Source organism: Arachis hypogaea, chromosome 1 (assembly GCF_003086295.3).
Source record: "Arachis hypogaea cultivar Tifrunner chromosome 1, arahy.Tifrunner.gnm2.J5K5, whole genome shotgun sequence".
In the NCBI taxonomy this organism is placed as follows: Eukaryota; Viridiplantae; Streptophyta; class Magnoliopsida; order Fabales; family Fabaceae; genus Arachis; species Arachis hypogaea.
The window spans coordinates 102316735-102344458 of NC_092036.1; the positions used below are offsets into that span (position 1 = coordinate 102316735).

Consider the following 27724-nt stretch of genomic DNA (forward strand, 5'->3'; position numbering starts at 1 on the left):
CGGTCTCTGATCTTGTGTTCCGTCTGTCCTTTTGATGTGTAAGGTTCAAAAATAGATAGTGGTCTAATTGTCTCTAAATTTAAATTGGTTAGTGGTTTATTTGTTCTTATTATTCTTTAAACAATATTTTTTAATTATTTTTTATTCATTATATTAATATTTTTTTTAATAAATTATTAAATATATGGTATAATAAGTACAAACTAATTAATAAATTATTCAAATTTAAAAATATTTATTATAAAATCAAATAAATAATTTTTAAATGTATAAATAATAAATATTAAAATTTAATTAATATATTAATAATAATAACTCTATGATATACTATTAGTATTATACTCTAGTTAATTTTTACAATAAAATAAAAACTAATGAATACATTATTTGATATATAGTAAATTTTTTTACTAATAACAAATTTAATTTTTTATCTCTTTAAACTAAATTAATAATTCTATTTGATATTTTTGCATTAAAATACACTATAAGTAGGCTACTAATACTAAATAAAATAAAATATAATAGAATTATTAATTTAGTTCAAAGAGATAAAAAGTTAAATTTGTTATTAGTCAAAAAAAGTTTACTTGGCAACTATTTAAATTATCATAGTCCATTGCTAATAATAATCTATGTTTTTTTATACAAACTTCACAAAAATTTTGGATGATGAAAAATGCAGTGAGAACATTTTATGTTTATGTTTTGCATCTTTGTTACAAAGCCGCATGTAGATTGTAGGTTTGCAGAACTTCTCGACATTCTAATTTGTCAGTAATGGTTTTAAAAGTGGTTTTAAAACTGAATTTTTGGTTTAAAAAATCTGATTTTAAAATTGGATTTAAAAACAAAACCCGGATTTTAGATTTGAATATTAAAAAATCAGATTTAAAATCGGTTTGTAAATTAAGATCAAATTTAAATTCTAAAACCGACTTGAAATTGGTTTTTGTTTTTTTAAACCGAATTTAAAACCAATTTCTTTCTTCAATCCAGTTTCGATTTGGTTTTATGAACCACAAAACAGGTTCTCCAGTTTGAATTTTAAAAGATCCAAACCATGTCCATCCTAATATCATGCATTTGCTAACAGAGGCACAAAATACAAGACATTTTCTAATATGAAATACAACATGATCACAGAATTACAAATTGCATTTTGATTGGACTAGGGAACGAAATATAACGCGTGTCCAAATACGTTGTGACCAATTTAATCAGGTGAACTGGACCTGGTTATTCTGCAAAATCAGCTTCAATTTATGTAAAGTAACAATACTACTCATTTTGGTTGTCGTTTGGAAGATATGTTTTCTTCAGTGCTTACAATTTTGTACCAAAAAGTAGAAACCATTTTCATAAAAAATTAAAAATACACCAGTCTGATTTTGGTTATTGTTTTGGTCATGTTTTAGAGTAGTTTATTAATATAGCAGGAACTTGTAAAGAGAGAACATTTAGTCGTAACAATGTTTTGACTTTCGAAAGTTTAAAGCTCAAGTACCCAAATCTCTAAGGATTTATATTTTAAATTTTCAGTCAAAATACGATGAAATAATTATCTATCATGATTTCTCAAGAAGAGGATTTATTGGTTGATTTTGTAAAATTTTCTGTTTTTTTGCATGATAGGAATTTATTAATTAAGTGACTAACACTTTTTCTTTTGTTCTGAAGCATTGTCCACATTTCCTTGATGGACTTGCTCTCACACTTCAACTCCAACCTGAATGAGTCACGTGCGCTCTGAATTGTTCCGTACTACGTCCAAGATCGTAGCCTTAGCACGTTCAGGTAGAATTTCCCATGCTCGCAACTTGTTCGATGAAATGCCCCACAGAGACCCTGTTGCTTGGAACGCCATGCTATCTGCATATTCCCACTTGGGACTTCACCAAGAAAGTCTTGATTTCTTTGACACCATGAGAATCTCACATTCAAAACCTGATGACTTCTCATACTCTGCAGCATTAAGTGTATGCGCCAGTGCATCCTGTCTTCCTTTTGGAACCAGAATTCATGCTTTGGTTCTTGTTTCTGGGTACCGGTCTTCTCTTCCTGTTGGTAACTCGCTTATTGATATGTATGGTAAGTGTCTGTGTCCTGATGATGCAAGTAAAGTGTTTGATGAGATGACAGAAAGAAATGAAGTCACTTGGTGTTCGCTACTGTTTGCTTATGCAAACACTTGTCAATTTGGAACGGCTTTCCAGTTGTTTCGCAGCATGCCTAAAAGGGTTGAAATTGCTTGGAATATAATGATCGCAGGTCATGCTCGTTGCGGAGAAGTTGAATCATGCTTGCATCTGTTTAAAGAGATGTGTGAGAGTTCATATCTGCCAGACCAGTGGACTCTCAGTGCTCTCATGAATGCTTGCACCGAGTCAATGGAATTATTATATGGACGCATGGTGCATGGTTTTGTTATTAATTCAGGTTGGAGCTCTGCCATGGAGGTAAAGAATTCAGTTTTAAGCTTTTATGCCAAATTAGATCGTCAAAGTGATGCTATTATGAAGGTATTTAACTCCTCAGAGGATTTTAATCAAGTGTCTTGGAATGCCATCATTGATGCCCATATGAAATTAGGAGATACCCAGAAAGCCTTTCTTGCCTTCCAGCAAGCCCCGGAAAAAGATGTTGTTTCTTGGACTTCTATGCTTGCAGGGTATACCAGAAATGGGAATGCAGAGCAAGCTCTGAGTATGTTTGTAGACATGACAAGAAACTCTGTTCAGCTTGATGATTTAGTAGCTGGAGCAGTCCTTCATGCTTGCGCTAGCTTAGCTATACTAGCATATGGAAAAATGATGCATAGTTTCGTAATTCACCATGGTTTAGACAAACATTTGTACGTTGGCAATAGCTTGGTTAATATGTATGCTAAATGTGGGGATATAGAAGGTTCTAGGATTTCCTTTCATGGCATTGTTGAGAAGGACCTAGTATCATGGAACTCAATGTTATTTGCATTTGGATTACACGGGCATGCTGACGAAGCTCTCTGTCTATACAGAGAAATGGTGGCATCCGGTATAAGACCAGATGAAGTGACCTTCACAGGGCTGCTAATGACTTGCAGTCACTTAGGCCTAATAGATGAAGGCTTTGCATTCTTTCAATCAATGAGTTTGGAATTTGGACTTTCACCTGGAATGGATCACGTTGCATGCATGGTGGATATGCTCGGTCGAGGCGGGTATGTAGCAGAAGCAACTAGTTTAGCCAAGAAATATTCAAAAACAAGCAGAGATAGGACAAATTCATGTGAGGTTCTTCTTGGAGCATGTTACACACATAGTGATTTAGGAACTGGGAGCTCTGTGGGAGAATATCTAAAGCACTTAGAGCCTCAAAAGGAGGTTGGTTATGTTTTGCTGTCAAACTTGTATTGTGCTAGTGGGCAGTGGAAGGAAGCAGAGAGGGTGAGGAGGGCAATGATGGATCAAGGGGTGAGGAAAGTGCCTGGTAGTAGTTGGATTGAGATAAGAAACAAGGTTACAGCTTTTGTATCTGGTAATAATTCATGTCCCCACATGGCTGAAATATCAAAGATGTTGTGCTTCCTTGAATTAGAAATGAGACACATATGGTTAATTAATTTTGATATTGAAGGATCTTTATAAAACGATGGTTTATTTATTTATTTATTTATTTATTTATTTATTTATTTATTATTATTATTATTATTATTATTATTATTATTATTATTATTATTATTATTATTGGTGTCTATAAAACAATGGTTTATATGGGAAATTAACTGCATAAGCACTTATTTATTTATCTTTATTTTCAAGTTTAGTTTTTCTTTTTTTTTTTCCATACAAAATCTGTTTAAAAAAAACATAATTTAATCTTAAAGCAAGTACAAGTATAAACGGTGCATGGAAAATGGTATAAAATAGTAAATGTTGTTGATATTATTTCTTCCACTTATAGTTCCTCTCTTTACTACAGTTATATGACTTATATCAAAGTTAATTGGTTATCTTATTGAAAAAAGGGGAATACTAAGACTACTATTTTGTGTTAAAAAAATTGCTTACTATAAGGAAATGTATAGGGAGCCGTTTATTTAAATATAAGAGAGAGAAAAAAAAAAAGGTGTTGGCGATCTAAAATTAATATCTCCACCATTGTAGTTGATTTGAATAATCCCTCTAATAAATTTACCGATATATACATGATTTACAAAAATTTCTTAGGTGCAGTGTAAATAAGAGTTTTTGTTCTATTCTACTCATACTGTGACTCGGCAATAATGTTAGAAAGAGGAAGGGATAAGAACATTTTAAATTCTGAAAATTTATTTTTGTACAGAGTAAAAATGACATATTGCTAAATTGTCACAATCTAAATGGAATGGAATGGATTAAATTTTGGCTTAATAGTTAAATTCGTTCTTGAAAGATCACTTATTTTTAAATTAGTTTTCAAATAATTTTTTTAGTCATATTAGTCTTTGAAAGATAAAACATAAATCGAATTAGTTCTTCCGTTAGTTAGATGATGTCATGTCACATTAAGTGTCACGTGGCATAATGACGTGGTAGATTAATGCTACATGTTATAAAATTATTAGTTGACGTGTCTGGTCATTGACACCTAACACGCTATGTATCACTTTACATAAAAAAATGATTTATAATAAAAATAGTTCCTAAAAATTCAAATGTAAGTTATTTTTGTCTCTAAAATTTTAAAAATTAATCAAATTAATTTTTATATAATTTTTTATTTTTTTCCATAATATTAAATTTAAAATAATTTTTATAGTACTAACTTTAATATTATTTTTTAGATTTTAGTAAATAAAATTCTCTTTACATAAAATAATAAAAATAATTAAATTATTATAAAATTATTTTGTCATTTATATTTTAAAATTTTACATTTTTAAATTATAATTTTTTTATAGTATCATTTTTTATTTAAACGAATTTATTAAATTATTATTGATTATATATTTAAAAATTAAATATTTTAAATCTCACTAAATAATATAGTAAATATTTTAAAATTTAAATTGTTTAAAATTATAATTGTGTTATTATTTAATTTTATTAAAGTAGTGGCCTTTTAATATTAATAAAGTAGTGATCTTTCAATATTGGTAGAACTCACTAAATTATATTGTTTAATTTTATTATTGTTAACATTCAAAGGCCACTACTTTAATAGAGTTCTATCTAATAAATTAAACAATAATAAAATTATAATTTTAAAAAATTTAAAAAATTTAAATTTTAAAATAATTACTATATCATTTAGTAAAATTTAAAATATTAAATTTTTAAATATATAATCAACTATAATTTAATAAACTCATTTAAATAAAAAAATTGTACTATAAAAAATTACAATTTGAAAATATAAAATTTTAAAATATAAATGACAAAATAACTTATAATAATTTGATTATTTTTATTATTTTATGTAAAGAGAATTTTGTTTAGAGGAGTATTAGGGACCAGCAACTTTTGTGATTTGTAGTCATCAATAATATTTTTAATTATGTGAGATTTCATCTAATGATGTAGGATTACTCACTTTTCTTTTACTAGTTACATGTTGACCAAAATTTAATAAAATTGTTGGTCCCCTAAACTTTTTTTTCTGTTTATTAAGGTCTAAAAAATAATATTACAATTAGTACTACTAAAAAATATTTAAAATTTAATATTATGAAGAAAAAATAAAAAATTTATATAAAGACTAATTTGATTATAAATAACTTTTTGACATGTAAGTGACATGTGGCGTATTAAGTATCACTGATTTGACATGTCAATCAATCATCTTGTGACACATGACATTAACTTACCATATTATCATGGAATGCGACACTTAATATGACACGTCATCATCTAACTAACAGAAAGACTAATTTAACTTACGTTTTTATTTTTCAATGATTAATATGATTAAAAAAATTATTTTTGAATTAATTTAAAAAAATAAGTGATTTTTTCAGAAATAAGTTTGACTATTAACCCATTAAATTTTTATCTTCTAATGAGCACTTAAAAAATTCAATTAGTAATTTTTATAACCCTAATACTGAAAGCATACTCCAAATTTTGGCTAAACCATCAAAATAGTTAGAGTAACGGATATTTTTGTTTTTGATCTTTTTTTGGATATTTTCGTTCTCAAATAACAGAAAATACATTAAAGTTTCTGACCCCTGAAAAACGTTGATATTTATGTCCTTTCGTTGAATGCAGCCGTTTGCACTGGACGAAAAAGACTGAGCTGATAGAAGTGGCGATGAGGTGGCACGTAACGGAGGCAAGGTGGCATGGAACTTTTCGTAACAGGACATATAAGTCCCTGGAGACGAAAACGACGCCGTTACGTCTCCTCCCCCAATCTTTCAAATTCGTCTTCTCCAATCCCTCGTCTGCACAGAAATGACGAAATTCTTTTCGAGAGACCATACCTGACTTATTCTGAATCAATTCACTCTTATCGAAAAATATTTTTTCGATCAACAGCATTCAAATGTCCAATAGACCAATCTTATGTAATTTTTCTTCTTATTGTTTCTACTTAATATTTTCTATTTAATTATTTAAAATCAAATTCAATTTTTTTTTCTCAAACTTTTATGGAATAGAAAAAAAAAACACGAGTCAACCTAACGGTCATAACTAGCCCTAACGCCATTCTAACGAATCAAACAACCCTTGGCCAAAATATATATTTTCTCGAATCCTTTTCAGTTTTCTTTACACGGCATGCATTGGTACATTCACTCTTCAACTTTTGAATTCAATGGGAAAGAACAAAAAAGTTATGCCAGACACAGTAATAAGCGTAGAATACAAAGTCTCAATGTATTGTAACGCTTGTGAGAGAACCGTTGCAAAAGCCATTTCCAAGTGTAAAGGTACTTAATCAGTTAATCTTCACTTTTCTTTTTCCTTCATTTTTGTAATAATAATAATAATAATAATAATAATAATAATAATTAATAATAATAATGATAATTATTATTATTATTATGCTGTGTGGCATTGATTTTGTTATAGGAGTGGAAAAGTTCGTGACAGATATGAACGAACACCGTGTGGTGGTAACAGGTCGCATTGATCCAAATAAAGTTTTGAAGAAGATAAAGAAAAAGAGTGGCAAGAAAGTGGAGATTGTGGAAAACAGGGATGAGGATTCAAATGATGGATTCAATAATGAACGTGATAGCATTGTTTTGGTGCCACCTTATTATGTGTTTGAAAAATATTGCGGCATTAGCACTGAAACTTTGATGATGTTCAATGATGAAAACCCTAATGCATGTGCACTAATGTAGAGATAGAATTAATTAGTCTCTTCATGCATAGGAAAACTACTTTTATTATTCCTTATTCTTTTTATTTTTTACTTGTAAATAGATTCTACTTTTTTCTTAAACAATTTTAAGTGTCATTAGCCAATTAATGGCAATAGTTACATACAACCCCACAAAAATAATATGTATGTAGATAATTTTTTTTTTTTTAGTGTAAAATAGTTTACATAGTTGTGTAATTATATCTATTCTTTTAAGCAACAATTATAAAAAATAATTATTTTTTATGATGTGATATTATGTAGTTGAATGCGTATAAAATTAATAAATTACTGTATATTGCATCAAAATTATTTTTTTTTTCGAACATTTTGCTTGCTATGTTGTAAGAAAACGATTTGACATCTGTTTCTATATTTGGAAAGTGACAGTTGTCCATTATTCTCTTGGTTATATTATATATTGTTTGTTAGATTATTCTATTAATTAGTTGATAGAGTGAGAACTTTGAATTGTTGTGGCTGTGGTATTGCTAATTAATAACCAATTGAAGATAAGGTTCATGGTGTCAGGTACGCTGAATTATAGAAAATGTCGTCCTATTCTCCATTCAGAAACCCACCGATTTAAGCATTAAATGCATTTGATATTACAATTTCCTAATAGATAAGTTTTGAAAGGAGGATGACATCTTCATTTGTTTGTTTATTTATATTTATTTGTTAATGTGGTGTCTACATACTTTCTTCTAATTGTTGGCATTTAATTTACGTATGCAGAGAGCACTAATTGGCGTGTGGCTTGTACCAACTTGAATGGGTAGAATAGCACCAAAGTCAGCAATATGAAAGTGGTTGTGCCTCCGCATATTCATATTCATAGTGCGTCTTGGAAATAACAGAGTTAGTTCCATGCTATGTTCTGGCTTCTGCGTGGCTCTTCTTATCGTCTCATATGCATTTATTACTTGTCAACTAGCAAGTGCAAACAAACATGAGTAAAGTCATAAGTAAGCATGTTCAACTATCATATAAAAGACTTTATTAGTATTTTTTTTTAAAAGTAATCTATTCGAGATATAAATCTTTTAAGAATTTATCTATTACTTTCTGAACAAAACAAATTTTGAATTAAAGAACTATCTATATTTAAGAGTTTAATTTTGATGCAGTATAAAGTATTTTACACAATTTATGCAATCACATCTATTTTTTTAGATGATTGGTTAATGTAAACAATAATTTACAGATGCGACTATATATAATTAGATGCACTTATAAAATTATTTTATACTGACTGACTGTATATCAAAATTAAATTCTATAATTAATTTGTAAATTGTTTTACACGGTATTTTAATCAAATCTATATGTTCTAGATAATCTTTTAAATAATGTGTTTGAAATTAGTAATTTTTATTGTTATATAAATTATGTAGAGTTTTTTTACACTATCATAAATAGAACCTCATATAAAAATATTCGGAATTGTCTTTTCATAACAGTAAAAGTTTAAATATTGATATGTAACGTAGTAGGTTCAATCGAAAAATAAATTAAAATGAAGGGGAAAATAAATATTGATAATTATTCATAAAAAATAAATCAAATATTTTTTCTATTGAACTGATTATATAACATGTCAATATTTAAACTTAATCTTTGTATAAAGAAAATTTTAAGGTGAAAACTCAGTTATCAAGTTGATAATAAAAAATCGTTACATATTTTGATATATTTGACTAAATTATTATTAAATGATTTTCAACTATCAATTTTATATAAAAACAACTCTGCATGGACTTCTACTAAATTTTAAATATCTTTATTTTAATTTCCACCTATTCCACAATCCACATGCGACTAAAGCACAAATTGGACCAAGATTGATGTGTGACCAAAGTTTATGGAGTTATTTCTTGAGTAAAAGAGGCAGATAATTCACTCATAAAAAGTTATTAGAATAAACTCTGCTAATTGCAAGTGATGATAGCACTACAATTTGGAAAGTATAGTTAAGTACAAAGTAAAAGTTAAGCAATAAATTATTAGTAATCAATGTTTTTAACATGATCAGGAATGTTTTTAACATGATTAGGTAAGTGATAGTAATCAATGTTTTTAACATGATCAAATAAGTGATAGATACAGAGGTCTCAAATTTGCAAATCAGGAAAGATAAGAATGAGAGAGAGGTCAAGCAAAAATGCCATGTAAATAAATTAACAGGTACTCATAGTATTTCCTTGTTCTCTCTTCTCTGTAAGGAAATATGAAGCATCAACAAAACGAATAATTTGATATTTTACATTTTATGTTGATGTCTTATATATGTTAGGTTCATAGCTATTCTAAGGGGATAAATAAACTACAAGGTACTTTTGTAGATTCTCCCAATTTTGGATTGAGTTTGTAACAAACAATCTAAAAGAAAAACTATTTTAAATTTGGCCATTTCATGAACCAACTTCCTCAGCAAATAGCATTGAAAAATTAACATTATTTCTTCCATGCAAGTTGCAACTAGCTGATACTACTATTCGATAAACTACATTGTTACTAACATTTACATAATTCACATTCTAATATTACCTTGTTTGTGTTACACAAAGTGATTAATTCACATTCTAATATTACCTTGTTTGTGTTACACAAAGTGATTTATATCGTTAACATGTGTATATTGTGGGGAGTGAAAATTTAACCCCTCTTGATATTTCTCTTTTTATGACATAACCTCTAGTGCCTCCCTTGTCTGTCCAAGTATGTTGAACACAGTTGCTGCTATTTGAGTTGGAGCAAGGCCAGCTTCAGACAATTGATCAACAGGCGATCCGTGGTCAATATAACGATCCGGAAGAACCATTGGCCTCCACTGCACAGTTGTTACGCAAAAAACATGAGTTATTCGCGATTTATAATATTTTTAAAGATGTATATAAAAAGTGCTTTAGTTCTAATTTAAGTTGACAAGTCTTGTTTGGATTTTTACTTTCAATTTTCCATCTAGAAGACCATCAAGGGCCATGAACTGAACAACATGAGACCCGAATCCTCCAATTGATCCTTCTTCGACAGTGATCAAAACTTCGTGTGATTTTGCTAGGCTGCGAATGAGGGAACGATCCAATGGCTTGCAGAACCGTGCATCAGCAACAGTTATGCGCAAGCCATGATGCTCTACTAAGGAAGCTGCAGCCAGACAGCTCTGGACTGCTGCTCCATAGCCCAATAAGGCCACTCTTTCCCCCTCCATCAATATTCTACCTTTCCCAATCTGTTTAAAAATAACAACACAAACGTTAGGCAATTCCTCATCATCATCATGAAGTTATATATGTGGCCATTCTAAGTTTCTAATATACCTCAAGAGGAATTCCCTTATTCCCTAGTGGTAGTTCAACACCAATGCCGTTTCCCCTTGGGTATCGGAAACAACTAGGGCGATCATCAATGGCTGCTGCAGTGGCAACCATGTGGAAAAGCTCTGCTTCATCAGAAGGAGCCATCACCACCATGTTAGGAAGACATGCCATAAAAGTGACATCAAAAGAACCACAATGTGTAGGGCCATCTGCACCAACTAATCCAGCTCTATCCATTGCAAATCTTACAGGCAGCTTCTGCAAGTCGACATCATGCACTACCTGTGTCACAGAACATGTCCTTTGAGCACTGGTTACATAAACTAATCATGTATTGAACAATAAAGAATCACAGTACAATCATTATCATAAAAGCGTAGAGAAATTGTAAAACAGTAATGAATGTAGCGAGTGAGTTATTATTCTTACTTGGTCATAAGCCCTCTGCATGAATGATGAGTAAATTGCACAGAAAGGCTTGAGACCTTCACAAGCTAGACCTGCAGCAAATGTAACAGCATGCTGTTCTGCTATCCCGACATCAAAGCATCTTGATGGGAATCGACGAAGGAAGAGATTCATGCCAGTGCCACCTCCCATTGCAGCATGGATTGCAACAATGTCTTTGTCGGCTTCTGCTTCTGCAATCAAAGCCTCTGCAAAGTATGTTGTGTAAGACTGGGTACTAGCATTAGCCTTGAATTGCTTTCCAGTCTTTGGATCAAACTTAGCAACTCCTGCAAAATCAAATGGGATCACACCAGGCAAGGAAAATAGCAAGCAAGTACTAAACTAAAAGATTTTACTTTAGTTCATTGATTATGCTTGTTAATTCCCAGGCAGTGTTTCAAAGTGATAGTTCCACATAATAGCTCATATATATGTGGTGTAGTCTAGGGTTGAATTACCAAAATTTGATTAATTTTATAGATCATTAATGGAACTCAAGAAATTTGAAAGGCCTCTTTTACCATGGTACTTGTCTGCTGCTTTTTCTGCATATGGGTATCCTCGGCCTTTCTCAGTGACAACATGGATCAGAACAGGACCAGTGGTTTTAGTACTTTTAACTTCATTGAGAATGGAAACAAGATCATCTATGTTATGACCATCAACAGGGCCAATGTAGTAGAGTCCAAGCTCTTCAAAAAGTGTTGATCCGGAACCACCAATCATGCCACGAGCATATTCATCAACTTTTGCAGCCAATTCATGCATAGGGCCTCCAATGCTTTTAGTAACACCCTGCAAAGATATCATTCCGTATATTATCGGTTTCAATAATAATTTGTGGCAGCACAAGTTCCTTACTTATAAACTCATGTAATGCATTACTCACCTTGGCAACCTCTCTCAATTCTCTAAGAGGCCTGTTCGACTGCAACCTACTGAGAGCACTGCTCAAAGCTCCTACTGGTGGTATCGGTCCATCAAGTGTAGCAGTAGGTAAAGAGACCTGTTTGTTGTCGTTTAGAATAACAATCATGTCAGAATCGAGATATCCGGCATTGTTCATGGCTTCATAAGCTTGCCCTGCTGTCATGGCACCATCACCAATAACGGCAACTACATTATTCTTTCTTCCCTTAAGATCTCTCCCAACAGCCATTCCTGTTTGTCCAACAAATTATTGAAAGTTAAAGCCAAATCACAATCCAATATTCTAATTTATAAACCATCTTTTTGTCAAAACTATGGCTTGAAACATGCTGTGTTCATAGTTAGACAATAGATGGAAGAATTACCAAGTCCAGCTGAAATAGTTGTTGAGCTGTGACCAGTGCCAAAACTATCATATTCACTTTCGGAGCGTTTTGTAAATCCAGATAATCCATTTGTCTGCCTCATGGTGTGCATCTTATCCCTCCGACCGGTGAGTATTTTGTGTGGGTAAGACTGCGGATTCCATACAAGATTGTCCAATTCAGAACAACCCGTCACCCAAAACAAACAATGCAAAACACAAAAGAGATTGATAAACCAACCTGGTGACCAACATCCCACAATATCTTGTCTTGAGGGGCATTGAAGACATAATGGAGCGCAACAGTGAGTTCGACAACACCTAGACTTGATCCTAGATGACCCCCAGTTTTTGAAACACTGAAAATTACATCAGAACGTAGCTCATCGGCGAGTTGCTTGAGCTCCTGCATAATCAATATTAAGGTTATAAACAAGATTTTGACATGACTACAATTTTCTGTTTTTGGCTACAAAACAAGGAGCATATGCTACCTGCTTTCTATAAGCATACCTTGGTAGAGAGGTTTTTCATATGAATTGGATAGTTTATGGTGTCCAACAGCGGAGTTGGCGGTCTTTGAGCATAATACTCTCCCCTCTCTGATAGGGATGCATATACCCCACTTGATTTTTTCTTCACCTATTCATTTATATCCATTCAGATTTCAGAAACGCTTTAAGATACCCATTTCTATCATCAGCAAGTGCCATCTAAATTTTGAGACTTCAAAATAAACATGTGAAATTGGGCAAACAAAAGAAGGCAAATAAGCTAGTATTGAACTAAAGCTAGAATCTTTGCAGGCAAAGCACTAATGGGTATTCCTTCATACATGCAATGAGAGTAGATTGTAGTGAGTTATCTGAGAATGAAGTATGAATCATTTGTTAACCTGGTTGAACCTGTGCTGCGATTGATTAAGCAGATCCAGACCCCATTGAGAGTGAGAAGCAAGAGAACTTGATCTCCGAGGATCAGAAGCAGTTGCAGTTGCAGGGCTCACAAATGCAGAATATGAGAATGCACAGAGATCCATGAAGTTGTAGGTAGAAAACAGAAGAAACTCAGAGAGAAGTACCAAGAAAATGGAGAGGAAGTACAAGAAAGAGAGACCCTTTTATAGCAGAGAAAGAGAGAGTGTTTGTGAGTAAATGGGAAATGTCAATCAGATGGCACTAACACCAACAATAACAACAGATTGTGAGTGATGGTGGTGATGGTGGATGGATGATGGCATTGAATACAACAATGCTGATAGTAATAGTAAGTTGTAATATAATAATAATATAAGAAAGTGTGTGGTTGAGAATTGATAGAGAGAGAAAGAGAGAAGGAGGGAAGTGTTTTGAAGTACAAAGTGGAAGGTGGAAGCGATTCTAACAAGACAGGTTCATTCATTTCATGAAAGGGTGTTGTGTTTTGGTCAAGAAAAGAGGGATGCCATTGGGCCACGTAAGAGGAAATCACGAACGGATAGATTCTTTCAGATAAATGTATGCTATGCTATGCTGCTGGACGGACTTGTTTTTTGTTCTTTTTCATCGATAATAACCGAAAGTGAAACTCAAAATGCAAAGAAAGTTGCTGCATACAAAGTAGGATTCAAACTCGCCATACTTATATAAAAAGACGAGTGAATTGACCATTCTACCAATCCAAATTGGTTAATATGTGCATTGTTTCTTCTAACGTTTGATTACTTTTATGTATTTGTGTATAAAATATGTATTGTTTGTATATTTTTAATATATATTTTATATTTTAATTTATATTTTATATAAATAATTAACTAATTTTTTATATACAAATAATTATTTTTAAATATTTATAGAGCATTTGTGAGTTAAATAGAAAAACAAATTAATCATCTTTCGGGTCTTCACAATATTTTTTTAGCCTTCTCTTCCACCTTTCTAATTAACAAAATTATATTAATTAAATTATAAACCTCTTTCATGTTTTATTTATTATTTTTCCTTGGCAGCACTACGACGGGAAGAAGAATATTGTTCAAATAACTATCATTTCCCCTCTGTTACTTACAACGCGATAAGTCAACAGAACGTTGAATAAAATTGACCACATGTACGGATGAAAATGATAACTGGTTGGTTTTTTATTTTCTAAGCGAACTAGCCAAAGCAAGTGTTTGACTCAAAAGGGAGAAAAGGAAACAAAAAAAATATAGATACTTCTTAAATAATACTCTCAAAGATAGTCATTAACAAGTCCTATAAATTAATTATCAACCAACTTTACTATGTGTATCAAATCAGTTAAGGCCAAAGGGCGAGGCGCACTACCGACCCTACTTTTAGGAAGCTGATTCAACTTTTAGACAAGTTTTGCTAGCAACTTATCTTGCCCATACAAAGTTGGCTCCACTCGTTCTGTTAATAGAGGAAACCTATAACCAATTAGGAGTATAGCTAACTACAGTCAACTAGTTTTAAAATAGGAGGTCTGTTATAAAAAAGAAAAAGTAACTTTCCAATACTTCTAATTTTTCGAATTTTGATACTTCTAATTTTTTGAATTTTAAAACTAAAAATACAAAAAATTGACTTGAGTTAGCTCATGATATAATTAGTTCCTTAGACTTTTTCAATATTTTGTAAGTGGCATGTGGTTACTAAATTAGGTTTTTGTTCAACTAATCATAGTACTTAACCTATATATAAGCCAACAAGTCTAAGCGCGTGACATATATTATTTCATATTTTCATACATCCTGACAAGACGTGAGTGGCCATGATAGTTTTTTAGTTTGAATAAATACCAATCCACTGTTTCATTCATTACCTTCAGGAGAATACAATATCTAACAAAAATAAAAATGACAACGAAGACGCTAACTATTTTGGCCATGAGATATACTAGCATTATTAACCTAAAATAAGTTTGGCACTCTTATCTATAATAACGTTTTATTGAGAAGTATGAATGACGGTTAATAACGATTTTATAACTTTTCCATTGTCAACTGCATAGTCTTGAGAGTGATAGAAACCGGATTGGATGTTGAATTGTTTTAGTTTTTATTGGCCAACTGCGAAATGGTAAGTTACATGATATTCCCATGAGCGGAACAAATGCAACGAAAATACGAGTGATCTCATTTCACAAGCCAGATAATACGTAAAGTAACAAGTTTTCAGCTAACTCAGAAATAGCTAATGAACAATATAAGGGCCACAGATGAAATAGTACTCCAGAATGATAAGCATCAAGTATACTTCACATTTAAACGTGTTGTCGCCTACAGACTAATATTAACAATATCGATTCCAACATGTAGGTACAGTACGCAGCCACAAACATGACCCAATTGAATTAACCCCCACTCCTCCAAAAACACATCTTGATGGCTAATCAGCGTGGACTGCAAAAAAAAAAAAATCAAATTCAAGAAATTATATAAAGGTCACTTATGAATAAAATATACACCTACAGCATCAGCAGATGAAATCCCCATGCGACATGACATAGAAGAAAGTAGTTACGAACATAAGAATCTAAGCTTAACACTAAATATAGACCGCAATTTTTCCATAACAATAAGCTCAAGATCAGTATTTCGCCATACTAATGAGACCATTAGTTTATTCAGTTGTTTCAGATTTGTACTTCCGCTACCAGATTAGTTTAGAATTCCATCTGCCTCCACAAGATTCTCAGAGAATGTAATAATACTTCATATTGACAGAAATTTGCCATGACCAGAATTGAAAACATTTTGAAGCATTGGGCTCGTACCTGTAAGATTGTGAACCAGATCTAGAAGGACTGCGGCCATTACGCCTAGGACTCTTTGATCTGCTAGGTGTGCGAGCCCTCTTCTCATTAGGACTCCGACCATTCTCCCTGGGACTCGGAGACCTCCTGTAATCCTTCTCAGCTCTAGGAGAGGGAGACCTGGGATGTGGGGACCTCCTGTAGCCCTTCCCATCACTAGGAGAGTGAGATCTCCGATAGTCCTTCGCATCACTAGGAGAACGAGACCTGGGATGTGGAGACCTCCTATAGTCCTTGCCATCACTAGGAGAGCGTGACCTAGAATAAGATCTTGATCGGTCAGGAGAATAGTAATCTTCCCTATCCCTGCCCTTGCCCCTGCCACTCCTACATCAACATCAAGAAATCCTAGTTAAAGAAGTTAATAATAATATGGCTATCTCACCAAAATCATACATCCTACACATATCAAGAAATAGAACTACAACAAACAACATCCATGGTCATTTCATAAACCAAGAGGGATATGGATATTTAAAACTACAGCAAACTGTACAGGAAATTACAACCCTACCTACAAGATGATTAACCACATTTACCACAACACTAAACCAAAACTAGTTTTTGTTTTCAGACGAAAACCAATACTTACTTCTCCTTCTAAATCTAATTAGCCAAAATATGACCTTTACCTGTACCTTTCAATAGTTTCTGGACAAATACATGACACTCGGATCCACACAGACAGTTATGAATGATGCACTGCAAGACCAGCATCTTGTAACTTCATAGCTCTTTGTCCCAACTTTCTAAAACCACAACTATCTTTCTTGCACAATTGTCATCATATCTCTACTCGTATAAACTTTGGCTTCCATTCTTTGTGGATGATTTTCTTTGGCCAAATATAAGCTTTATATTCTTTCTTAACTGGATAGTATACGCAAAACAAGATATTAAACTAAATATAATCTTTGTTACAGATAATTTATATAAGGAAAACAAAAGATGTACTTATTTGAACCATTCTTCAAGCTAGAAACCAAATGCCAAAAAGAGGGAAAGTCCAGCAACTGGCAGAATAAGGGAAATTTGATATGTGATATTTCATATGAAGAATCTTTGATAGAAGCATGAGCAAGTTGCACATCACTTTAAGCCTCTTTACTCGTTAATCTTTATTAACCCATCTTTAAAGTCTGGATCCAATACACTTTATTATCTGCATAAAGAAGACCATAAGCAGATATCATTCAATATCCACTTATGCTATGCACATTAAAGGAGGGTCATCAAAGTGACACGGTCAAAGGATTGGCAGATTCTAATACTGAGAAGTCAACCTGCAAGTTATACTCTTATTGAGCTAGGAACAGTAACATTGGTACCCATAAACCAGCTTGCCACTACAAATGTCTTCCAGCATAAACATACTAGCAAAATATAAGTCTGATAACAAAGTTAAGAAACAAAACAAACAGGGTAATATTTGCTTTCACCACCAATAACTCCGGCAAGCAAACTTCGATCATAATGATCTCCAACCAAAAATCTCACAAATACAGCATTCACTTGTGACGTTCATATGAAAGATCAGAAACCAGTCATACTGAAGCTAAAATAAAAACACTCACCACTTAGAAAAATAAAGTTATCTTCTGAGATCAAATTGTTACATATAATGTTAACAGCTTGAAATGTAGACTTCCCATCATTACTGAGAAAATAAGGATGATCCAAAGATATTACCCCAGAGAATATGATATGGCAAAAATTTGGGCAATGCAAACTATAACATATTAACTGGCCAATGAAGTTGTCACACACAATACTACTGTGTAAAACACACACCTTGAATAATCTCGAGCTGGTGTTGGAGACCGAGAATAAGCTGCCAACACAAACAAAAATATTACAACTTAAGACAAATATTTTTCAATAGAAAGTTTAAACCCAATGATAAAATGGGAGAGAGAGTATCATTTGCATTTGGAAACTGATTAAGAAGCAAAAGTGAGTGGTTGAACTAACATCTATATCGGCGTCTTGGGGACCTTGACCGATTCCTCCTCCTGCTACCTCCTTGTCGACCACTTATGTAATATAAAGCAAACCAAATGCAAATCGAAAATTAGACATTAACAAGATCAGCACAGAAGAGAAACATATTAGCAAAAACCAGAAAGGCAGCAAGTAAATCAAACTGTGATCTCACCTTCCACGAGAAATGACACGCATCTCCTGAGGGGTTTTCCGGTTTTCCTCGGCAAACACAATTCTTATTTCACGCCCACCAATGGTGGTATGATTAAGCTGTTGCTTTGCCTCAGCTGCATCTTCACCATATCGATACTTCACAAACCCAAATCCCCGAGGCTCACTGCATGTTCCATTCAACAAAATCGCAATGGTATGAAAACAAATATCCCAATAATAAATATTAATAACAGAACCCCAAAATTTAAGATAAGAAATGCATGGATTTAAGGCTGAGCAATCCAGACCAACATAATAATCATCTCAAAGCAAACAGTGCAAAAAGATAAACAAAACGGCATAAGCAAAATCCAACGACTCTGTATTAATAACATTACGATACGAAAAAGCAGACGTACCCAGTGTAATAATTCTTAGGAAGATAAACATCCTTCACAGGTCCAAAGCGCTCAAATGGACCCCTAAGATCTTCAGGCCTGTACAGTTTACATAAAAGAACACATTTCAATTCGATTGTGGTAAACAATTGGCTCGATAAAACGTAACAAATACACAATAAACGAAAAAAATGAAAGCCAAAGCCTCGCGACAAACAAAAAAGCGAGAAAAGGAGATACCTAGCATCAAGGGGGAGATTACGAACAAGAAGGCCAGAAGGGAGTGGAGAGCGGCGATCCCTGTAGGACCTGCTGTCGCCGTAGCGATCGTCGTCGTAGCGCTTGCGTTCGCGCGGCGGTGTTCTGCTCCGGCGGCGAGGGCTGTAGCTTCTGCTCCGGCTTCGGTACCTCGCCATTCTTCGACGCACAGGCTCTCTCTCTCTCTCTCTCTCTCTCGATATCACCCAACAATTACGAGAGGTAGATAAACCCTCCTTGGAAAAATAACTACCAAGAAATATAATGGGAGCTAAACCCTAACCCCAACCTATTGCAAAAGCACAGGGGGCACAATCGGAAAAGTATTGGCTGAGAAAATTAATAGTTTAATACTACAAAAAGTTAGAAAAATACATTTTTTTGTAATAAATTCTTATTGGACTTTGTTTTAAGTTGAGACCAGTCCAGTCAAATTTTGAAACCTGGGCCTTACGACAATAATCATAAAAAAGAATTTCTGGTGAGTACTAACTAATGAGCCAATGAGATGTAGCTCGATGTCATTGGTCCCCTTTTTTTTTTCAGAGGTCTTGAGTTCGAATTTTACCTGACATAATTTGCGACAAAAAAAAGTACTAACTAATGTGTTATTCTCCGTAGTCCTTAGAGTAGTTTATATTTAGTTCTCTCTTTCTCAGCCCGTTGTTTAAAAAAAATGACAAGACCAACACATATTAACCATAACTTACAGCAACCTTAGGAGTATATAATACAACCATCACAAGAACAAAAATATAATACAACCATCATGCCATTTATCATAAAGAGTTCTGCTTGTTCAATTCTAATTTGGTTTCAACTCTCGTAGTAGAAACAAAAAAGTGTACCAAGTACTTCACACGACATAGATAAATTAGAGGACCAAAATATATACTTCTTCAACTTATAATATTTTTAAAGTTTAATTATTTTATTGGTCTTTATAATTTTATTAAATTTATAATTAAATTTTTATAATTTTTTAATTAAATTTTTATTATATTTTTATTAATATAAAAAATATTAAAATTAATAGAATATTTTTTTATAAATTAAAGATATCAACAATTAAAAATTTAACTACATTTTTAATTATATAATTTTTAAAAAGAATATTTTATTAATTTTAATATTTTCAATATGAAAAGAATGTCGGTACAAAAATAAAAGTAATATAGAAACTCAATTTAAAAAATATATAAATTTAATTATACGTGTTGTGAAATTATAAAGATAAATAGAATAATTAAATTTATTTTTGTTAGAGTATAATTAGGATCAGTTAGTATCATTTATATTTATATAGCATATATGTGTATTTATTGTAGGATTTTATGTTTTTATTGTTTTGATTCTTCTAACACCTATATATACATTTGTACATTGTACCTTTGCATACTCACTCAATAATACACTCTTCAGATTATTCTTTTGTTTCTAACATGGTATCAAGAGCATAGGTTTTTTTTTTCATGAAAATTTGTTCATAGCCTCTTTGTTTTTCTCTTCCGGCAGTTAGGGGTGTGCATGGGTCGGGTGAAACCGAGTTTGATGTGACTCAGACCCGATCCGAAATATATACTGGGCCTATTTATTAGACCCGAACCCGGCCCTAGACCCAATGAAATATATACACTTTCGGGTCACAATTATATCGAATAAAAACCGGACCGTTAACATTACATTACCTTTATACCTTCTTATAAGCTAGCATGTGAAAATATCCAAATTTCCAAGACTCCAACCATTATTTGACATAGTAAAATTCACTTAGAAAAATACAACAAGAACCAACTCTTCTCTAAAATTAAAGTATAACCATAATCAATACTAATATTGTCTAATAACACCAAATATTTAAATCAATACAAATAATACAATATTATGCATTAGTCTAAAATCTTATGCATTTTAAACATAAAACATTAACTTATAGTCTTATAATAACTAATAACACAAAATATTAAGATTTACAATACTTAAATGTCACAAAAGAATAGCCATCATCCATCACTAATAACATAAAATATTAATTGTGTATGATGACCGGGTCTATTTTTGAGACACATACCCGGCCTCAGACCCGGTGAAATCACACCAAATTAGCCCCTAAAGTGTTCGGGACTGGACCGGGTCTTCGGGTCAGGCCGGGCATGCACACCCCTACCGCAGTGTTCTTTGACCTCGTTTTTCAATCCTTTTCCAATGCTTTAGTTCGTCACCGCCGTTACCACCGTGTTCATCTCGTCGTTGCGATTCCAACGCATCCAAAATCGCCACCGGACGCGCCCTCACGCGCCACCTGAAGATCAGTTTCTGCTTCAGATTCTCCTCCCTCCAGACGCTTCCAACACTGTTGGATCCACGCCCAGGATCAACGGCATCACAGAGTGCCATGTGTCAGCCATAAACGACCCAGGACCCGCTTCCGCCCGCGTTCTTCTGGATCTCGACCCGCGTTCCACCTCCCTATCCCCATCAGTGTTGACGCATTTTCCTTCTCCTATCACGCGTTGCTACGTGGCATTCTCTACTGATGTGGCATCTGACGTGGCGACTGATGTGGCAGATAGTGAGACCCCCTTAAGATTTTTTTGTGAGCTCTTTTTAATTCTGCCGTCCATTTTTTCATTTTCGGCCCTAAATTTATATTTTTCTCTATTCTCTTTGATCTTTATATCTAATATTATAGAAAAATTAGATATTTTTGCTACCACAGACAGAAAGGGTAAATTTCTATCGAAACTGTAACCGTTCTGGGCACCTCTTTTCAAACTGTCCTTCTGTTGAATGTCGCAAATGTCAACAGAAAGGTCACATTAGTTACAATTGTCAACAATTGTTCTGCCATTACTACAAGCTCTCAGGACATTTGATTACTACCTATCTTGCTCGTCCACCATGTCCTGATCACCTCAAGTATCATTCTCGTCCCAATTTTTCCAAGAATGTGTCTGCTTTTGCTGTTGCTGCTACTACTGAAACTACCACCTCTGCTCCTCTCAACCCGTCTCCTATCTCTCTATCTGATATTGCGTCTCTTCTTAAGCATATTCTCTCCCTTTCTGGTAATACTCTTGCTGCTTTTTTTACTCCTCCAGGTAATTCTAAATGGTATTTTGATTCCAATTGCTTTAATCACGTGTTTTTTTTGTGTCATCTTTTTTCGTCTTTGTCTACCAGTACAAATGCACCTTCTGTCAATACTGCTGATGGTTCTCTCTTACACGCGACATACAAGGGTCGGTTCTATTTTCCAGTCAACTCTTAATTCCCTGATACTTATTATATTCCAAAATTAAACTTTAATCTTATTTCTGTTGGTCAACTTGTTGATCTTGATTTTGATGTTAATTTTTCTATTTCTGATTGTCGTATACAGGATTGTTAGATGAGACAAATCATCAAGACTGGACGTAAGGTCGGAAGGTTGTTTGAAATCGAGAATCTTCTATGTCAAATCTCTGTGCTGCTTCTTTTCCATCTACCCTTCACTTGTGACATTACTGTCTTGTCCACAGCTCTTTAGAAAAATTACGTCCTCTTGTGTCTCAAGGTATTTTGGTCAGGTTAATAATGAGTCTTTTGATTGCATTTCTTGTCAAACTGCCAAACAACCTGTTTGATCATTTTACAATAATTCATCTCTGGCTTGCTCTTCTTTTGATCTCATCCACTCTGATGTTTGGGACCCTACTCTCACTGTTTCTATTGGAGGAGCTCGATACTTTGTCATTTTCATTAATGATTATTCATGCTTTACTTGGGTTTATTTGATGACTAATCGCCATGAGCTACCTCATATTTTGTAACATCTGAGTTTTGAAAACTAAATAATGAATATATTTAGTTTTCAATTACTATTTTACCCTCAAATTTTTATAAAATTCCTAAACCACCTTTACCCCACTTTTCCCAAACCCAATCCTAAAATCCCTAATTCTACCATAATTTCAGTAAAATACATATATTCAGACTCAGAGACAGGACAAAGAAAAAGAGAAAGAGAGGAGAGACAGGAATCAGAGAGCGAGCGAGTGGAGAAGAAAGGAAGAAGAGAGGGAGAAGAGGGAAGAGACGATGTCGGCGGAGCTGGGTGCCGCCATCACTGTCGCAGAGAAAAATGAAGAAACACACGAGAGATGAGAGACGGTGAGGTCGCAGAACTTCCATGGAGAAAGAGGAGAGCCACGACGGGGAAGAAGAAGGAGGGAGTCCCGTCACCGCCACTGCTGTTGATTGAGACCGTCGTCGTCCCAGTTTAGGCCATCGTCATCGCCAACAGGGCAGAGAAGCGGGCGTGCGAACGGGAGAGAGAAAGGGGAGCTCTGCTGAAGCTTAACAAACCCGACACCTACTTTATATATATTACCAGAAAAGAAAGAGTGCTTGGTCCCAGATAGCTGAACTACCGAGATACTGCTACCTTCCACCACACCGCGAGACAGAGCCGATCTTAAGTTCTTCCACTGTCATTGTGGTTGCCTCCGTCGCAGGTGGAGGAGGCCACTAGAGAAGGGTATGTTCTGCTTCTACTTTTGATTTTCCATTGTTTGTTGGAGCCTCTTGGGCCATAAATGTTGTTGTCGGAGTCAGTTGTGGAAATTGTTTCCAAGAGCCACCACTACTCTTCCTTTACCTTGGTAAAACAAAACCCATTCTGCTTGTGCTTGACATCTCTTTCTATTTTGTTCCGCTTTTATCTACCTTACGCTCTCACTCCATTTTTCGAGCTGTCTTGATTAATTTGTTTTTGCTGTTGTTTGTTACGAGCGAGAAGTGGTAGCAATGCTACTGTTGTTGTTGAGATACATCTGTGATGATGTCTTTAGAGTTGTTGCTGGTGTGAGAATTGAAGCTGCTGTTACTGGCTCAGTCCGAATTCTACGCTCTTTCGTCCCATTCTATTCCAGCCTTTCTCGCCATTTAAATTTGGCACTTCGGGTTCGGTCTCTTCGGTCATTTGAGACCAAGTTGTTAGTAGGTTTTACATTTATAACCATTAACTTCTTGTTTATACTATTTTGAATTTTTAATTATATTTATAAAATTATTATTGAACAATTTTGATTTGATTAAAATAATTGATTTATTATAGTTGAATAATTATTTTATGAAGTTCATATCTTAGAAATTTTATATAAGACTATATATATTTGATAAAGCTTTATATTATTTTAGAATATTTAATTTTTATTCGAATATATATTTTTGAAGCATTGAAGTATTTGTTGGCACTCACTTTGAAATTATGAAATATGTTCTTATGATTGAGAAAGTATGATTAAAAAAGATTGCCGATGAGAATATATTATCTGATTTGATTTATTCGATTCGATACTTTATAATTTGAAAGATTAAATTTTTATTGTATTTAAAACTATATGTTTTGAATTGGTTTGGGAGGCTCGTATTAGAAAATCGTAGTTAACGGCGGTTATGACGTTAACTTAGATGCATCTAACTCAGATTCCAACTAGCAGGGGTGTTGCTAGCCTAACGTGTAATGAGTACCTATTTTTTTGTCGCATTCCTTGAAGTATATGCTCCATATGTCACAGGCAGGATCCAACCATTCTTAGTTATTTTAATTTTTTGTTAAAAATATATAGCTATTTATTTTAGAACTTGTAAAATATATGTAATTTGCTTATTCAACTTATATTTGAGTATGTTAGGCTTGCTATAGGATTATTTTCCTGAGCACCGGTCATGACTCATTTCGGATCGTGACAAAGTGGTATCAGAGCCTAGGTTGATTCTGTGTAATATGGAGCAAGTGTTCTATGGTAAGATCACAATTGTATAAATAGAAGGGCACCTATTTGTACAAATTGTGGCACTATCAAGTGTTCTATGGTAGGATAACAATTGTATATATTAACTTTACCACTATGATTAAAACTCAGTTGTTTAAGGTCATTAAAGTTTTTCGACGCGATAATGCTATGGAATACCGTGATTCTAAACTTTTTAACTTTTTTTGCAGAACATGATACTTTGTTTGAGTTTTCTTGCCCTGGTACGTCTCAATAAAATGGACGAGCTGAACGCAAATACCGTCATATTCTTGACTTTGTTCGTGCAATGCTTCTTTCTTCTTCATGTCCTAAGCGTACTTGGGGTGAAGTTGTTCTTACTGCTGTTCATGTTATCAATAGACTTCCTTCTTCTATACTTAATAACATTACTCCCCTTGAGCGTCTTTGTCATATTTCTCTAAATTACAGTTCTCTTCGAGTTTTTGGTTGTGTCTGTTTTGTTCTTCTTCAAACTCATGAACATAGTAAACTTGAACCTCGAACTCACATGTGTTGTTTCCTTGGTTATGGCACTGAACACAAGGGTTATCGTTGTTGGAATCCTCTCTCTAGATATATTCATATATCTCGTCATGTTGTATTATGGGAGCATCATATGTTTTCTCGATTCTCCTCATTTGAATCCATTCCTCCTACTCAGTCACCCTTTTTTACTAACCCTAATGTTGATCATTTTTCTAGGGATGATTCTATAGGTTTTATCTCGAGTAAACCTTTATAGCATTTTACTCTTCTGCTTTCTTCATCCCCGGATGATTCCAGACTTGATAATGATCCTGCTCCTACTGTTATGCCTCCTCCTTTTACTTGTTCTTCTAAGATAAGAAATCCACCTCTTCATCTTCTTTATTATCATTATTTTTCTACTATTTTCATCAACATGAACCTAAGTCATTCAGAGAAGCCTCCACAAATTTAAATTGGTAGCAAGCAATGCAAGAAGAAATCCAGACACTTGAAAAAGTACACACTTGAAATTTGGTTGATCCTCTTTCTGATAAAAAAGTTATGGGTAGTAGATGGGTACACAAGATCAAGACTCTTTTTGATGGTTCTATTGACTGTTATAAGGCACGATTAGTTGCTCAAGGTGGTATACAAGAGTACAATACTGATTATGAAAAGACTTTTGCTCATGTTATTCGTCTCACATCTATTCGAGCTTTCCTTGCCATTGCTGCGGTAAAAAAATACTCTCTCAATCAGATGGACGTGAAGAATGCATTTCTTAATGAAAATTTGAAAAAGAAGGTCTATATCAAACTACCTCCAGGTTATTCTTGTCCTTCTTGCAAAGTTTGTCTCCTTCGCAAGGCACTTTGTGGTCTTAAGCAAGCTCCTCATTAATGATTTGACAAGTTCAGCACCACTATATGCAATCTCGGTTTCACTTGCAATCCTCATGAATTTTCTCTTTATTTGTAAAAGTGAACGTGGAGTTATTCTTCTGCTTTTGTATGTTGATGACATGATCATTACTGGAGATGATGTTGATGGTATCTCTGATCTCAAAGCTTCCCTTCATCATTCTTTTGAGATGAAAGATCTTGATTCTCTGAGTTATTTCTTAGTCTCGAGGTCATATCCACAGATGACGATATCTATCTCTCTCAAGCTAAGTATGCTTCGGATCTTCTTGCTCACGCCGGGATTACAGATAGTCGCACTGAGTCTACTCTCCTTGAGCCTAATGTTCGATTTACCCCTATGGATGACACTGTTTTGGATAATCCTACTCTTTATCGATAGTTAGTTGGAGGTCTCGTCTACTTGACTATCACACACCCAGATATCGCCTATCCAGTTCATGTTCTTAGCTAGTTGTTGTCGGCTCCTCGTACTACTCATTATGCGGTCATTCTTCGCATTCTTTGCTACATCAAAGGCACTTTGTTTCATGGACTTTATTTTTCTTCCCATTCATCTTTATCCCTTCAAGCGTACTCAGATGCTGATTGGGCTGGTGATCCCACTGATCGTTATTCTACTACTGGTTATTGTTTGTTTCTTGGTGACTCTCTCATTTCCTGGCGAGCCAAGAAGCAAACGTTCACTGCTCGTTCAAACACAAAAGTTGAATACCGTGCTCTCGCTGACACCACTGCTGAAGTTGTCTCGATTCGTTGGCTTCTCGAAGACTTGGGTGCTTCTCAGTCGTTCCGACTGATATTTTTTGTGACAACCACAGTGCTATTCAGATTGTTCATAATGATGTTTTTCATAAACGCACCAAATACATTGAGATTGATTGTCACTTTGTTCATCAACATTTCTTTATTGATGTTGTTCGCCTCATAGCGGTTGGAATTCTGGATCAGACTGCAAATATTTTCACGAATACTCATCATCCTACTCGTTTTCAAATTCTATCATCCAAACTCAAGATAATATCTTTAGCTTCCACTTGAGTTTGCAGGAGAATGTTAGAGTATAATTGGGATTAATTAGGATCAATTAGGATCAGTTAGTATCACTTATATTTATATAGTATATCTGTATATTTATTATAGAAGTTTGTGCTTTTATTACTTTAATTCTTCTAACATCTATATACATTGTATCTTTACAAACTCACTCGATAATACATTTTTCATATTGCTCTCTTGTTTTTAATAATTTTTAATTAATAAATTACTATTTGTTTAAGAAGATGCCGAATCTAGTTTAATTAGGAATATTATTGTTTTCATAAAATCAATCGCAATGGCGCGTATTGGCATGGACTTGTGGCAATGATTGAGCCAAAACCGTGGAAACAAATATACAATCATACCTCTTTATCCAACAGCTTGCACCCTCCTATAACAAACATATTCAAATGTTGCCGATCCATCCTACTAAGAACCACGTAAGATCATATGAATAAACCAACACCAATAATGCTACTCACCACAAGCTTCACATGAC

The 27724-nt window shown here is 33.7% G+C and overlaps 4 protein-coding genes across 5 annotated transcripts; 2 read left to right on the forward strand and 2 right to left on the reverse strand.

Annotated features, from left to right (window-relative positions):
- Positions 1 to 1056: 1056 nt before the first annotated feature.
- On the forward strand, positions 1057 to 3683 carry LOC112704944 (pentatricopeptide repeat-containing protein At2g36980, mitochondrial-like). Of its 2 annotated transcripts, none has more exons than XM_025755809.3 (2): positions 1057 to 1267; positions 1681 to 3683. In XM_025755809.3, the coding sequence occupies exon 2, from the start codon at positions 1734 to 1736 to the stop codon at positions 3627 to 3629; it is 1896 nt and encodes a 631-aa protein (XP_025611594.1). In that variant the 5' UTR covers positions 1057 to 1267; positions 1681 to 1733; the 3' UTR covers positions 3630 to 3683. The 2 variants fall into 2 exon arrangements, with proteins under 2 accessions (XP_025611594.1, XP_025611602.1); XM_025755817.3 differs by having other exon boundaries at positions 1057 to 1224.
- Positions 3684 to 6730: 3047 nt separating this feature from the next.
- LOC112704960 (heavy metal-associated isoprenylated plant protein 19-like) lies at positions 6731 to 7441 on the forward strand. The gene is made up of 2 exons (XM_025755825.2): positions 6731 to 6898; positions 7041 to 7441. Exons 1-2 carry the CDS (start codon positions 6784 to 6786, stop codon positions 7316 to 7318), a joined length of 393 nt encoding a protein of 130 aa, XP_025611610.1. The 5' UTR covers positions 6731 to 6783; the 3' UTR covers positions 7319 to 7441.
- Positions 7442 to 9750: 2309 nt separating this feature from the next.
- On the reverse strand, positions 9751 to 13881 carry LOC112704968 (probable 1-deoxy-D-xylulose-5-phosphate synthase, chloroplastic). Its single transcript, XM_025755833.3, has 10 exons — positions 13301 to 13881; positions 12919 to 13047; positions 12647 to 12811; positions 12407 to 12557; positions 12001 to 12272; positions 11633 to 11906; positions 11091 to 11398; positions 10662 to 10943; positions 10289 to 10573; positions 9751 to 10171 (listed from the first exon to the last, which is right to left on the reverse strand). Exons 1-10 carry the CDS (start codon positions 13442 to 13444, stop codon positions 10022 to 10024), a joined length of 2160 nt encoding a protein of 719 aa, XP_025611618.1. The 5' UTR covers positions 13445 to 13881; the 3' UTR covers positions 9751 to 10021.
- Positions 13882 to 15501: 1620 nt separating this feature from the next.
- LOC112704977 (serine/arginine-rich SC35-like splicing factor SCL28) lies at positions 15502 to 19347 on the reverse strand. Its single transcript, XM_025755841.3, has 7 exons — positions 18978 to 19347; positions 18759 to 18836; positions 18359 to 18523; positions 18175 to 18236; positions 17995 to 18034; positions 16165 to 16530; positions 15502 to 15790 (listed from the first exon to the last, which is right to left on the reverse strand). The coding sequence occupies exons 1-7, from the start codon at positions 19151 to 19153 to the stop codon at positions 15781 to 15783; spliced, it is 897 nt and encodes a 298-aa protein (XP_025611626.1). The 5' UTR covers positions 19154 to 19347; the 3' UTR covers positions 15502 to 15780.
- Between the last annotated feature and the right edge of the window lie 8377 nt (positions 19348 to 27724).